At 39.9% G+C, this 14,969-nt stretch overlaps 1 protein-coding gene across 17 annotated transcripts in view; it reads right to left on the reverse strand.

The window, feature by feature from the left end:
• Positions 1 to 14,969, reverse strand: part of LOC124143677 (probable phosphorylase b kinase regulatory subunit alpha) — a 91,392-nt gene that overhangs the window by 20,685 nt on the left and 55,738 nt on the right. For 8 of the 17 annotated variants that reach the window (XR_007218986.1, XM_046512708.2, XM_046512705.2 and 5 more), the window contains exons 20-25: positions 13,840 to 13,893; positions 7,243 to 7,263; positions 4,286 to 4,351; positions 1,756 to 1,978; positions 1,046 to 1,121; positions 163 to 240 (exon numbers count right to left, since the gene is read on the reverse strand). Coding sequence is in view for 16 of the 17 variants with exons in the window: in XM_046512708.2 (XP_046368664.1) it covers positions 163 to 240; positions 1,046 to 1,121; positions 1,756 to 1,978; positions 4,286 to 4,351; positions 7,243 to 7,263; positions 13,840 to 13,893 (518 nt within the window). In the remaining variant the exon portion in view is untranslated. The remainder of the gene's footprint in view (positions 1 to 162; positions 241 to 1,045; positions 1,122 to 1,755; positions 1,979 to 4,285; positions 4,352 to 7,242; positions 7,264 to 13,839; positions 13,894 to 14,969) is intronic. The other 9 variants (XM_046512712.2, XM_046512709.2, XM_048387647.1 and 6 more) reach the window with 7 other exon arrangements.

Genomic DNA, 14,969 nt, shown 5'->3' on the forward strand with positions numbered 1-14,969 from the left:
TCGATAATTGCAGATTGCTGTCATATAGCTGGAATCTTGCTGAGTGCAGGGTTAAACAACAAACAAATTTATGGCTTTATTTAATCTCGGACTTCACCATAAAGTGCAATGATGTTCCGTGTGAGGCCTGCCCTATCTAGAGATGATGATGTTTAACCTTACCAGGGCCAAGTCCTCCACTCTCTTCCTCAGCATCCCAGCTGTGTGTCGGACCAGCCACCACTGCTTCCAGTGTCCCGCCTGACAACACAGACATCAGGTCAGCAACGTCCTACCTACAGGTCACATCTGACATCAGGTCAGCAACGTCCTACCTACAGGTCACATCTGACATCAGATCAGCAACATCCCACCTACAGGTCACATCTGACATCAGGTCAGCAACGTCCTACCTACAGGTCACATCTGACATCAGGTCAGCAACGTCCTACCTACAGGTCACATCTGACATCAGGTCAACAACGTCCTACCTACAGGTCACATCTGACATCAGGTCAGCAACGTCCTACCTACAGGTCACATCTGACATCAGATCAGCAACGTCCTACCTACAGGTCACATCTGACATCAGGTCAGCAACGTCCTACCTGCAGGTCACATCTGACATCAGGTCAGCAACGTCCTACCTACAGGTCACATCTGACATCAGGTCAGCAACGTCCCACCTACAGGTCACATCTGACATCAGATCAGCAACATCCCACCTACAGGTCACATCTGACATCAGATCAGCAACGTCCTACCTACAGGTCACATCTGACATCAGGTCAGCAACGTCCTACCTGCAGGTCACATCTGACATCAGGTCAGCAACGTCCTACCTACAGGTCACATCTGACATCAGGTCAGCAACGTCCCACCTACAGGTCACATCTGACATCAGGTCAGCAACGTCCTACCCACAGTTCACATCTGACATCAGGTCAGCAACGTCCTACCTACAGGTCACATCTGACATCAGTTCAGCAACTTCGAGCTACTTGTAATCAGGTAATTAATGACGGGTCCATAATCTATCAACAGGTCATATAAGACTGTGTCTCACCTTCTCATACAACTCTGTAAGCAGCTGCTTGACAGTGCATGTGTCCTCGCCGATCTTGGTATCATAGTCAGGGCCTCTGTAAACAAGCATTAGTACTTACAACGACATGACAAAGTGTCCCCATAGTGATGATTTGCCCGTAACCTGGGCAACAGACAGCTGGGCAGACAAAGCAGTGGTTGATAGCATAACCCACTACATCGGAGAATAATGTCACAATATTGGTGTATGATGCCACAGTGTTAGCAAAGTCCCCAATTCTTTGACCACCTCTGTAATCTAGTGGTAGAGCGTTCTTTCAGAAAGCAGAGAGTCTGGGGTTTGATCCCGGATGTGCCATACCAAAAGACGTTAAAAGATGGTACTTGTTGTTACCCTGTCTGGCGCCCAGCATTAAGGGGCTAAAACAAGGACTGGTCAGCTCGAAGTCAGTATACTGTGTCTGAGTGGGGTATTCATGTTAAACTGTGTCATGGTATCTCAGTGTGCTAGCACTATAAATCGGCATCAGTCAGGACTAGTACAAGCAGCCACACACACATATGCATTCACGTAGCTATAAGTGCAATAATCTTGGACACAACGGTAAACCCCATTTCACCTCACCTCCACCTCACACAAACTCTTCAACATCCTTCATTCTCCAGTATAAGAACCTGGTGAAACAAGGGATAAAACACTAGTGATGTAAGAGGCAAGCGTGTACTCACTTCTGTATGTACAGGTAGTGTATGATGTCAGCTTGCTCCTGCAGGTTCTCAGTTTGGGACAGTGTGTCCACCAGCTCAGTGATGTTGATTTCCTCTTGGGTGTCCACAAGACGTTTCCGGTGACCCGTGGGGGAGGCCTGGGGGCTGCCGAGGGGGCTGCTGCTAGGGGGTGCGTGGAGGCTCTCCCTCGACTCCTTCAGGTGCATGTGAAGGTTACGGAACTCTGTGGGAGAGACAGGAGAGAGGAGTGAGTGATGGACTTTGTGGAGAGACAGGAGAGAGGGGTGAGTGATGGACTGTGTACAGAGACAGGAGAGAGGGGTGCATGATGGACTTTGTGGAGAGACAGGAGAGAGGGGTGAGTGATGGACTGTGTACAGAGATAGGAGAGAGGGGTGCATGATGGACATTGTAGAGAGACAGGAGAGAGGTGTCAGTGATGGACTGTGTAGAGAGACAGGAGAGAGGGGTGAGTGATGGACTGTGTACAGAGACAGGAGAGAGGGGTGAGTGATGGACTGTGTAGAGAGACAGGAGAGAGGGGTGTGTGATGGACTGTGTAGAGAGACAGGAGAGTGGGGTGAGTGATGGACTGTGTAGAGAGACAGGAGAGAGGGGTGTGTGATGGACTGTGTAGAGAGACAGGAGAGAGGGCGTGTGATGGACTGTGTAGAGAGACAGGAGAGAGGGGTGTGTGATGGACTGTGTAGAGAGACAGGAGAGAGGGGTGAGTGATGGACTGTGTAGAGAGACAGGAGAGAGGGGTGTGTGATGGACTGTGTAGAGAGACGGGAGAGAGGAGTGAGTGATGGACTTTGTAGAGAGACAGGAGAGAGGGGTGAGTGATGGACTGTGTAGAGAGACAGGAGAGAGGGCGTGTGATGGACTGTGTACAGAGACAGCAGAGTGGGGTGTGTGATGGACTTTGTAGAGAGACAGCAGAGTGGGGTGTGTGATGGACTGTGTAGAGATAAGAGAGAGGGGTGTGTGTGTGTGTGATGGACTTTGTGGAGAGACAGGAGAGAGGGCGTGTGGTGGACTTTGTGGAGAGACAGGAGAGAGGGCGTGTGATGGACTTTGTGGAGAGACAGGAGAGAGAGCCTGTGATGGACTTTGTGCTGAACCATATTGACAACCAATCTCCATTCAGTCGTTGTTTATGACAAGTACAGCAGACTGGTACATACATTCATAACTCATACCAAACAAGATAACTCCAAATTCAGTTTAATGAGATTTAAAATTGGCAAGCATCAGCTAAAGCAATGTTCTTCAACAAAAGCAATTAAGAGAGTGGATGTTTAATTCTATATATTCTACACACAAAACACTACAAAAAGAAGAAAAACAAGCAGCAGAAACATTTTTTAAAAAGAAATACATATTTAACTACTTTAAACACAGTTACAGCTATGTTAATAACTTAAATAATGAACAATATGATTCTACTGAATGTATTTATAAAAGTATATGATAATTAGGTAATTAGCAAAGACACATATTTACATTTAAAATCGAATATATAAATGCAGATCATGAAAATTACAACTGTTAACATTAGACTGTAAAATCATTATTAATATGTATGTTAGTCCTTGTTCAGAGAAGGAATTATTCAAGTTATTGTTTTATGAACGACGAACGAAAAAATTCAGATCCAATCATACAAAAAATGTAAAGAAAAGAATAGCAGCTTGCTTACTGAACTATTCCAATCAAACAACATACGGTCCTTGTCTTTCATTGTCACTGTCAGTTACATCACGTTTTGACAGATTACAACACAAGCAGAACAGTCCTGCAAAACACATGAGTATGATTGGTAGAGGGCATGGCACTGGGGGAGGGGGTGTATGGGGGGGGGATGGGGATGGGGTGTCTTTAGATGAAACATGGAGGGCATGAAACGTGTCTACTTGTTACTATGGAAACTGGGGATTCATGTCAGTGTTCTAAATTACTCATGGTCAAGGGAAAGAGCCTCTTACGACCTGCAATATATTGTGTAATGGGGAAACATTCTACCCCGGTCACTCATAAGAACACATCCACGACTATCATAAACTTGATAAACCCAGAATCAGAAAAATAAATCAAAAGAGCTTAAATTTAGTTCTATATGCCCGAACACTATCTTTGATGGATTAGAAAAATGAAAATATACAAATAACATTTTGAATGACACTTAATCCAACGTTTTAAATCGTATTTCCTGGCTACTACACCTAAGAAAGAGAACAAAACTCTCTTACAGAAGTAAATAACACAACTATCAAAATAATAAACATCTTGCATTTCAAACAGATTCAGCGTTTACTTATTAATCCAACCAAAATAAAACACCTTAATGCCAAATAAAATAAATATTGAGCTGGACATATTTATTTTTATTTCAAACAATACCCAAGCTAACTTCTTAGCAAATATTTGTGAATAATAAAGTTCAAAAGTGTGGCCTATCAATGTCAGCTTGTTGGGTGTGTGTAATGTGAGACACGAAGGAAGTGGTGTTGAAGGAAGAGTACTGTACCAAGATCTTCATTGCAGGAGGAGGTAGGACTCGTGGACACGCTACTATTGACACTACGACTGCCCACTTCGTTGTTAGCGGAAACAAACAGGCAAAGGTCAGTCACATGCATAGAATACATGCTGTTACCATCAAAGGTAGTCTTTAGAAGTTCTTCGGGGAACAACAGACTTTTCGAAAACATCAGCTCAAACAGAGTCGAAACTTGAACTTGGCAGATCCCCGGTCAGGTAGGAAAATGGTTGCAGTGTTCGAAATGAATAATGGAAGTCAAAGATTCATTGTCATTGCCCTAAAGTTAAAAGTTAAAATCTAAGTGGTTCCACTATAGTAGCGGGGAACTGATGGCCCAGTCGTCTAAGGCGCCGCGGTTCGCTGTGCAGAGTTGCGTCCCTTGGGCACGCCAGAAACCTATGATTGTGGGTGCGAATCCCGGTTCGCCCCGATTATGTTTCTAGGTACCCGTGGGTTTCAACGAGGTGGTAAACGTCTGAGACCTGCATCACTTCGGGCTTTCCTCCCACATTAAGCTGACACGCCGCGATATAACTGGAATACTGTTAAAAGTGGCGTTAAACCAAACTCATTCACTCACTCCACTTTTGAAGAAAAGCTTATGGATCAAGGACCCACTCAATTTTGAGTGAGTGAGTGAGTGAGTGAGTGAGTGAGTGAGTGAGTATGGTTTTACACCACTTTTAGCAATATTCCAGCAATATCACTACAGGGGACATCAGAAATTGGCTTCACACATTGTACCCATGTCGGGACTCAAACCCGGTTCTTTGGCATGACCAGCGAACACTTTAACCACTAGGCTACCTGACCACCCCACGTAATTTTGAACATTGAGCTGACTCTGACTCAGAGAAGGTGCGAGGAAAACAACTGTGGCGTTACAATGACGAGGTGTCCAAATCATTGTATCCTCTTTCAACTTGGTTTCATAGGAATTTGAATTTGTGAACTATTTAAACAGTTAAATGAATAGTAAAGTTCCAAAATTTCTTACCACATTTCCATTTTAGGTCATTTGTAAAAACTACGTCTTTGCTAAAGACTACCTCTGAATCAAGAAACATCAAAAACAAAGTTAATGGGAATATATTCAGAAAACTGTAAACAAATTTAAAGATTTCCTCAAGGCAATTATGAAGAAAATATCACACACAAAAAGCCTTATAAATAAATGTTTTTGATTGTTTATTTTACTAAACAACGCCCTTGGTTTGTGTTTCCAAACTTCTCTCAAACTTCCCTGCTACGAGGAATCCTTTAAACGTTTTTGTTACATGAATATTGAAGTTATTAATTACATATTTGTACAAACAAAGATCACTTGAAAGAAAACTTGAGTTTCCCAAACAGCCAGACTTGACAATGCTTGGATTGGGTGAGACTCAGGAACACACCGCAATAAACAAACCCCTTTGTAATACTGTATTCGACGTAATAAGCGCCCCGCTCTAATAAGCGCCCACGGCGATATTTGCTAATATATTGGCAAGTGAACAATTAGCACCCCTTCCGATTGATCAATGTACGTAAGACATATTTATTCGTCTATAATACACACTCGTGTGTTACATGCACCCTTAATTATGGGCAATTAAATTCTGGAAAAATATATGTGTCGTATATAAACAGTCAAGCCGTCAGCATAAACCACGAAATGTATCTTTCAACTCTGTTTTTTCCACCAAAATAATATTCTAATAAGAGCCCCATATTTCTAATTTTGAGAGCGCCCTGGGCGCTTATTACGTCGAATACATAAGTACACCAAACGATCAGTTGCATTAATCCATTAAGAAAACACTGGCACATGGTATGAATTCAACATTTCAATACAGTGGTGGGAGATAGTGGGAGATAGTGGGCCAGAAGTTCATCGAGGTTTAATACGAAAAGAAACTGAATTGCAGCTGATATTAGTTAATATCTTCTACTCAAAATGAGGATCATCTGATTGTTTCATATACCGTATATCGCTGTGTATAAAGCGACCCCATGTATAAGATGACCCCCCTATACACGCCTTCAAAATCGACCCCAAATCCTATACTCCATGTATAAAGCGACCTGGAATGATGTTTGGAAATAGTTATTGGAACAGTTATTTCGGACGAAATGCGAAGTTTTATTGTCAAATGCTGGGCTGGCTATCAAACGCCGGTTGACATCGCCAGTGGAAGCTGAAAGTGAAACAACTGGAAAATGTGAGATCTTCGAATCTGTGTATAAGACGACCCTCCTTCTTAGCCCCCTCATTCTAGGTACGAAAAACTCGCCTTATACACAGCGATACACGGTAACTATAATCTGTCAAGGCATGACATGATATGAAGAAATCATGTGGCCCTTATTGTTGTTAAGTAGTATATCTTTCACCAAGGTGTTAAATAAAACCCTTATACAACGGATAAAAATATACAGCAAGGCAAATACATGTTATGTATGTATTGATCGATCGATCGATCGATCGATTGATTGATGGATGGATTGATTGATGGATTGATTGATTGATTGCTTGATTGATGTGCTACACAGAGGAAAAGGTGTACTACCCTGGCACTAGACAACCAAAACAATAGCAAGTGCTTGTCTTTCCACAAAGTGATCTGTGTTTCTAAGAAAACTACCAAACACTCTCAAATACTTTGTAGAATACACTTAATATATTCTCGATTGAAAATATTTGCAAAAACGGGTTCCAATGATGGTTTTGGACGTCAGATCTAAATGATAACAATATCAAAGAAAATTTGAAAATTAGCAATGCAAATAATGTATTTACAGAATACTTTCAAAAAATAATATTTACATATCTTTGAAAGCTATCTTTTATCTGTGTATCAAAATTATTACTGACATATCAATTCAGTATTTTGAGAGTGTTCTCCGTTACACAAGAGTCACAACAGACTATCAGATACCAACAGAAGTGACATAGATACCTTCATCATTTACTGGACTCACTGCACAACCAGAGAAACAGTTATAAGAAAAAGTTGTAAAACAAATCAGCAACAAAACTTGAAACCACAACAGTTAAAAAAACATTATTTCCCATCCTGCAGCTTCTTCATCATCATCATGACTTCAGAATGTTTCAACACTGACTTCAGAATGTTTCAACACTGACTTCAAAATGTTTCAACGCTGACTTCAGAATGTTTCAACACTGACTTCAGAATGTTTCAACGCTGACTTCAGAATGTTTCAACACTAACATCAGAATGTTTCAACACTGACATCAGACTGTTTGAACACTGACTTCTGAATGTTTCAACACTGACATCAGACTGTTTCAACACTGACATCAGAATGTTTCAACACTGACTTCAGAATGTTTCAACACTGTCATCAGCCTGTTTCAACACTGACTTCAGAATGTTTCAACACTGACTTCAGCATGTTTCAACACTGACTTCAGAATGTTTCAACACTGACATCGGAATGTTTCAACACTGACTTCAGCATGTTTCAACACTGACTTCAGAATGTTTCAACACTGACTTCAGAATGTTTCCACGCTGACATCAGACTGTTTCAACACTGACATTAGAATGTTCCAACACTGACATCAGAATGTTTCAACACTGACTTCAGCATGTTTCAACACTGACTTCAGCATGTTTCAACACTGACTTCAGAATGTTTCAACACTGACATCAGACTGTTTCAATGCTGACATCAACATGTTTCAACACTGACATCAGAATGTTTCAACACTGACTTCAGAATGTTTCCACGCTGACATCAGACTGTTTCAACACTGACTTTAGAATGTTTCAACACTGACATCAGAATGTTTCAACACTGACTTCAGAATGTTTCAACACTGACTTCAGGATGTTTCAACACTGACATCGGAATGTTTCCACGCTGACATCAGACTGTTTCAACACTGACTTTAGAATGTTTCAACACTGACTTCAGCACGTTTCAACACTGACTTCAGCATGTTTCAACACTGACATCAGAATGTTTCAACACTGACTTCAACATGTTTCAACACTGACTTCAGGATGTTTCAACAGTGACATCAGACTGTTTCAACACTGACATCAGAATGTTTCAACACTGACATCGGAATGTTTCAACACTGACTTCAGCATGTTTAAACGCTGACTTCAGCATGTTTCAGCACTGACATCAAAATGTTTCAACACTGACTTCAGAATGTTTCAACACTGACTTCAGAATGTTTCAACACTGACTTCAGAATGTTTCAACGCTGACATCAGAATGTTTCAACACTGACATCAGACTGTTTCAACACTGACCAGAATATTTCAACACTGACATCAGAATGTTTCAGCACTGACATCAAAATGTTTCAACACTGACTTCAGAATGTTTCAACACTGACTTCAGAATGTTTCAACGCTGACATCAGACTGTTTCAACACTGACATCAGACTGTTTCAACACTGACATCAGACTGTTTCAACACTGATTTCAGCATGTTTCAACACTGACATCGGAATGTTTCAACACTGACTTCAGAATGTTTCCACGCTGACATCAGACTGTTTCAACACTGACTTCAGAATGTTTCAACACTGACTTTAGAATGTTTCAATGCTGACATCAGACTGTTTCAACACTGACATCAGAATGTTTCAACACTGACTTTAGAATGTTTCAACACTGACTTTAGAATGTTTCAATGCTGACATCAGACTGTTTCAACACTGACATCAGAATGTTTCAACACTGACTTTAGAATGTTTCAATGCTGACATCAGAATGTTTCAACATTGACTTCAGAATGTTTCAACACTGACATCGGAATCTCTCAAAACTGACACTGACATCAGAATGTTTCAACACTGATGCAAAGCACCATGACTATCGAACATCTTTGTTTTATAAGATATGACAATCAGAGTACAAAATGCTTCAGTGAGTATGGTTCCTGGCTTGATCAGTGTGCTATGACTAGAGGAAGTTTGGGTACAGCCAACGCTTATGACAGCTGAAGAGCTGAGATCATTTTTGCAGAGTGAGTGAGTGAGTATGGTTTAATGCCGCTTTTAGCAATATTCCAGCAATATCATGGCGGGGGACACATTTTTGCAGAGTGAGTGAGTGAGTATGGTTTAATGCCCCTTTTAGCAATATTCCAGCAATATCACGGCAGGGGACACATTTTTGCAGAGTGAGTGAGTGAGTATGGTTTAACGCCGCTTTTAGAAATATTCCAGCAATATCCCGGTGGGGGACACATTTTTGCAGAAGAGGGCCCCATCCACAAACAATTGTACGGCTATGACTGTTGCAAATCTAAGATAAAGTAAGGGTGACATGACCCTTTACTATACTAACAAAGACAACAATATTACTTTGGCTGATGGAGTTATTCCTGACCATGGTCCCCTAGTCTTGTACCAGGGTACATTTCAGTCTATCTATTTACCCGGGTTCGTATGATACATTTACGGGCACTCCACACACGTCAAACTGTAGCCAGGATTTGGCAAGTTGCCGTGTATGGAGGAGCCGGACACAGGTGTGGTGCTGACAACCCTAGAAACATAATCAGAGTGAACCCACGATCCTAGGTTTCTGGCATGCCCAAAGGATGCAACACTGCACAGTGAATTGTGACACCTCAGACGACAGGGCCTGTTATCATGGTTGGAAAGACAAAAATGATCTGCATGATTGCCGGGGTGGTTTTGTTTGTTTGTTTGTTTAACACCACTCTCAGCAATATTCCAGCTTTTTGACGGCGGTCAGTACATAATCAAGTCTGGACCAGAAAATCCAGATCTATTCTAACCCGTATTTTCACGGGCACCAAAGTGGTAGTCCACAAGAAAATTCAGTTGATTTACTACTCTCAGACTAGTGGACTACTTTTGAACACTCCTTATGACTAGACAGTTTTCTGAGAGATTAAAAGGTATTGATGAACACATCATGAACACATGAACATGTCACAAACATGCCATGAACATGTCACAAACATGTCACGAACATGTCATGAACACATTATCAACACGTCATCAACATGTCACAAACATGTCATGAACACATCATCAACACATCATGAACATGTCATGAACACATCATCAATACATCATGAACATGTCACAAACATGTCATGAACACATTATCAATACGTCATGAACATGTCACAAACATGTCATGAACACATCATGAACATGTCATGAACATGTGAACATTACATGAACACAAAAGGAAGTGATGTTCCATCTGTTATGTTCTCAAGGTCTCCACAGCAACAAGTAGAGATAAATGGTTCTACATACAAAAGCATGCAATCATCACGATATGAAACAGGATTTAATCAAAGTGAAAAGCCCTAATGAAGCAAAGAAAATATACCCCAAAACATTCATGTCCAAATGAAGCCAAACTAATTACCATGCTGTATGCATTATGACATTGATGTATTTAGGCAATATTTATGACATTATTGAAAGAGAGATTATTGCATTGATGCCAAATTTCACATGAAATGTGACATGAATGTGAAACTTTGTGTGACATAAGAGAATGTGAAACCTAGTGTGACATTATTGAATGTGACAGCTAATGTGACATTATTGAATGTGACACCTTATGTGACATTATTCAATGTGACACTGTGACATTATTCAGTGTGACACTATGTGACATAATTCAGTGTGACACTATGTGACATTATTCAGTGTGACACTTGTGACATTATTCAATATGACACTATGTGACATTATTCAGTGTGATACTTGTGACATTATTCAATGTGATGCAATGTGACACTTTGTGACACTGTGACATTATTCAGTGTGACGCTATATGACATTATTCAATGTGACGCTATGTGACACTATGTGACATTCAGTGTGATGCTATGTGACATTATTCAGTGTGACGCTATGTGACATTATTCAATGTGACACTATGTGACATTATTCAATGTGACACTATGTGACATTATTCAGTGTGACACTATGTGACGTTATTCAATGTGACGCTATGTGACATTATTCAGTGTGACACTATGTGACGTTATTCAATGTGACGCTATGTGACATTATTCAGTGTCACAATATGTGACATTATTCAATGTGACACTATGTGACATTATTCAGTGTGACACTATGTGACGTTATTCAATGTGACGCTATGTGACACTATTCAATGTGACACTGTTCGGTTTATGAGTTGGGCTTACCAGAGTAGAGTTTCAAATCGGTTCATGAGTTGGGCTTAATGAATTGGGCTTACTAGAGTATAGTTTCAGATCAGTTCATGAGTTGGGCTTCCATATCCCACACATAGTTTTCAAATTTGGTAGAGATTTGGACGAGTGTCCTATCAAGAGTTCATAACTCAGGTAAATGTCCCAATGCTATTTGTCTCCAGCAAATCCCTGCCACAGTATTGTGGCTGCACTCAGCGACCTTGAACGTGACTATTTCTTGTGACATATATGAATAAACAGAGACCAGAGATACACCATACATGGACAGTCACATAATGTTTGTTTTGCTATCAGTTCAAATCAAGTCATATCTTTCGACCAAGACAGGGGTTAAGACTTGCTTACTGGAATTTCCAACAGGGAAATATGGCAACGTAGGTAAAGAGCATTATCAGCTCTTGAAGCAGAACAAGCAGGATTAACACAGAAGCAGTTTGTGCTTAAATGTGACAGCATCAAAATATATGGGGAGCGGTGCAGATTCCTGACGATTTGGTTTCTAAGATTTCTTCATAAAGCTACTTTATTTCTGATCGTGACAACAAAGCGTCACCTGCACCATGTTTCCTAGGTTACAGAGAAGCAGTTAGGAAACATCTATGATCACGATGATCAGATTGTGAAACAATCCTTCACCGTTGTAAAGTGAAACTATAATTAAAAAACTAATCAAACACTATTTGTGCATTTCATTGAAAAAAACCCATATGTTTTCACCGCAAAAAAAATGGCACGCAATAGGACAAGATTGAAGGGCTAAGCTTTAGCACCACTATACACATGGCAACATATTCAGATCAGGTTTTGAGGACTCCATCGCCACACTACATAATATCAAGTTAAACAATACAAATTATGTAGCTAAAGAAGCTGGGTTTTAAAAAAACACTCTTTGTTTTATATAACAGAAAGTAAATATTATGCCCAAAGAAAGATACTTGGAATCAAGATGTACCCAGTGTTGGAGACATGTCAGATATCCTAGTCAATTCTGTGCTGAACTGTTGAAAATAACAACAGAAAACAGCTAAATATCCAGAAAAAAGTTGGTTACCATGGTTAGTATTGACACAGTATTACTTTTAAAAGTTGAGGAGTTACAATCGTTTCAGCTTCACAGACTGACTGTATTTCCACCACTGAGAGAGGATTGTAGACGCCTGTGTTAATATTGGAAATTCACACATATATTGTGAACATACTAGGAAAGATATATAGAGATACGAGGGAGTGAAACTTCTACAATATCTAAATAACCATAATTCCTCTTAAATCTCACACACAAATCAAAAAAGGAAATCCTGTATATACTGATGAAAAGAAATAAGGGAACATTGAGAAGGGAGTTTATAGTCTGGAAGGTAATTTAAGGTACCGACGTTTACTACAATATCTGAAAAACTATTGGACCTACTCCAGTCAAAGTTGGTATGGGGGAATCACGCACTCACGCACGAATACGGTGTTAGCGTTGGGTGTCTCAACGTGCGTGATTCCCGTGCACCCTTTCGAGTTGAGTTGATTGGTTCAACTGTGTCATATGGCCCTGTGACGCAGGGGTAGCATTATGCAGATGGCTGTTACAATGAATGCTCGTTCCACCCGTGACGAACAGGTCTGGTTGTTGATGAAATATAGTGATAGCTAAATAGACAGATTTTTTATTCATGCACTGATTGTCTTTAAATGTAATATCCAGTTATGTATGACTGTTTAATAATCTCATACCAACTTTGACTGGAGTAGGTCCAATAGTTTTTCAGATATTGTAGTAAACGTCGGTACCTTAAATTACCTTCCACACTTATAGTGTTTAATTCTGAATATAAAAGAAGTCGGAGATTGGCAATACAGTCCAATCCTCACTGACGTCTGTTGCAACAAACAAACATTATTTTACTGAACACTGTAGAAGATATTTATCGAGGTGTTTGAAGTGTTCCCTTATTTTTTTACATGAGTATGATGATCAAAAAATATTTTTGGAAATAGTGATCATAATCAGATACACTAACAAAACAACACTTTGTACAAATTACAACACAAACTATATATATACACTATACAATTGTATACTATTAGTTTCTGCGTGTTTGAGTTATTGTTTTTTAATATTCTTATATTCACCTCAAAACTGTTATATTCCCAGTAGAAAGGTTTTAGAGGAATTATGGAAAGGTAGTGAACTAGAAGGCAGAGTAGAAAACATGCCTGCTTCAGTGTGTCAAAGCACATGCTCTCGCCCACCCCCAGGGGCAGTGGGGGTCTGCCTGTCCCCTCAGCCCCACCCCAGAGGCACCGAGGGGTCATGCACTGCCCGACTAATACCTACCTGTACTAGGGCTACTGACTTTGGGCTGTAAACTTTCCAACTGGGCATGGATTTCTTGCAAAAACACATTATTCATGTCAACATTCCTGCCTAGTTAGTACAGCAAATATCTACATACACTATAATCAAGTGAACAAAAAAATGACTATAGTACATATATATGTGTCATAGTATTTAGGAATGGAATTCAACAAATTGAATTTTGGAATGAGTTTTAAATAACTGTTTTTTAACAATTGCAATTATAGACTTGCATGTGCAGAAAATATATAATAGATGTGTCAACATTATTTAGTTTATGAAATCTTGTGATTTGTTTGGAGAGATTTGATGCTTACAACATGTAAAATGGTACATTCTACAAGTTTTCCACTAATATAACTTTGATTGTTTATTTGTTTGTTGTTTAACATCACACTCAGCAATATTCCAGCCATATGAAGGCGGTCTGTAAATAATCGAGTCTGGACCAGACAATCCAGTGATTGATAGTATGAGCCTAAATTAACGCATTTGGGATAGGATGACATGCATCAACCAAGTCAGCGAGCCTGACCACCCGATCCTGTTAGTCGCCTCTTACAACAAGCATAGTCGTCTTTGGTTGCTGAAAACCTTTTCTACCCCCTGACTAATATTACTGTCTAACCCCTACAGGGAAACATGACTTTGTTTTCAGTATATCCTTTCAACATGGACTGTGAATGCATAATGGGTTCTCTACATTATCTGAGAGTAAGCAGGACAACATTGACTACCGTAATCTTGGAAACTGTTTACCTGATATCTTACATACAAATCCTACCTTTTCAGACACTGCATAAAATCAATATGGCTGCGTTATCAGCCATATTGTACTTTAATAAACAAAAGTACTACATTGTTCAATGTGTTCAAATGTGTTACGATTTTGACCCTAAAAAATCTAATAATATACTGATGATCTTTTAAATGGATTTTCAAATATCCTTTGTGTAATACCGGTAAGTGTGATGTTTTGTTATTAAAGTCTTAAGCATAAAACTAAAATTAAAATGAAAGCTGCTCCTTATTTTCAAAACGTTAATGACACATGCATCCAAGCTCCAAAGAATTTCTGCTGATTACCTGTCTTGAAAGCAATATCTTTT

This window comes from Haliotis rufescens, unplaced genomic scaffold (genome assembly GCF_023055435.1).
Source record: "Haliotis rufescens isolate VD_foot unplaced genomic scaffold, xgHalRufe1.0.p SCAF_7, whole genome shotgun sequence".
NCBI lineage: Eukaryota > Metazoa > Mollusca > Gastropoda > Lepetellida > Haliotidae > Haliotis > Haliotis rufescens.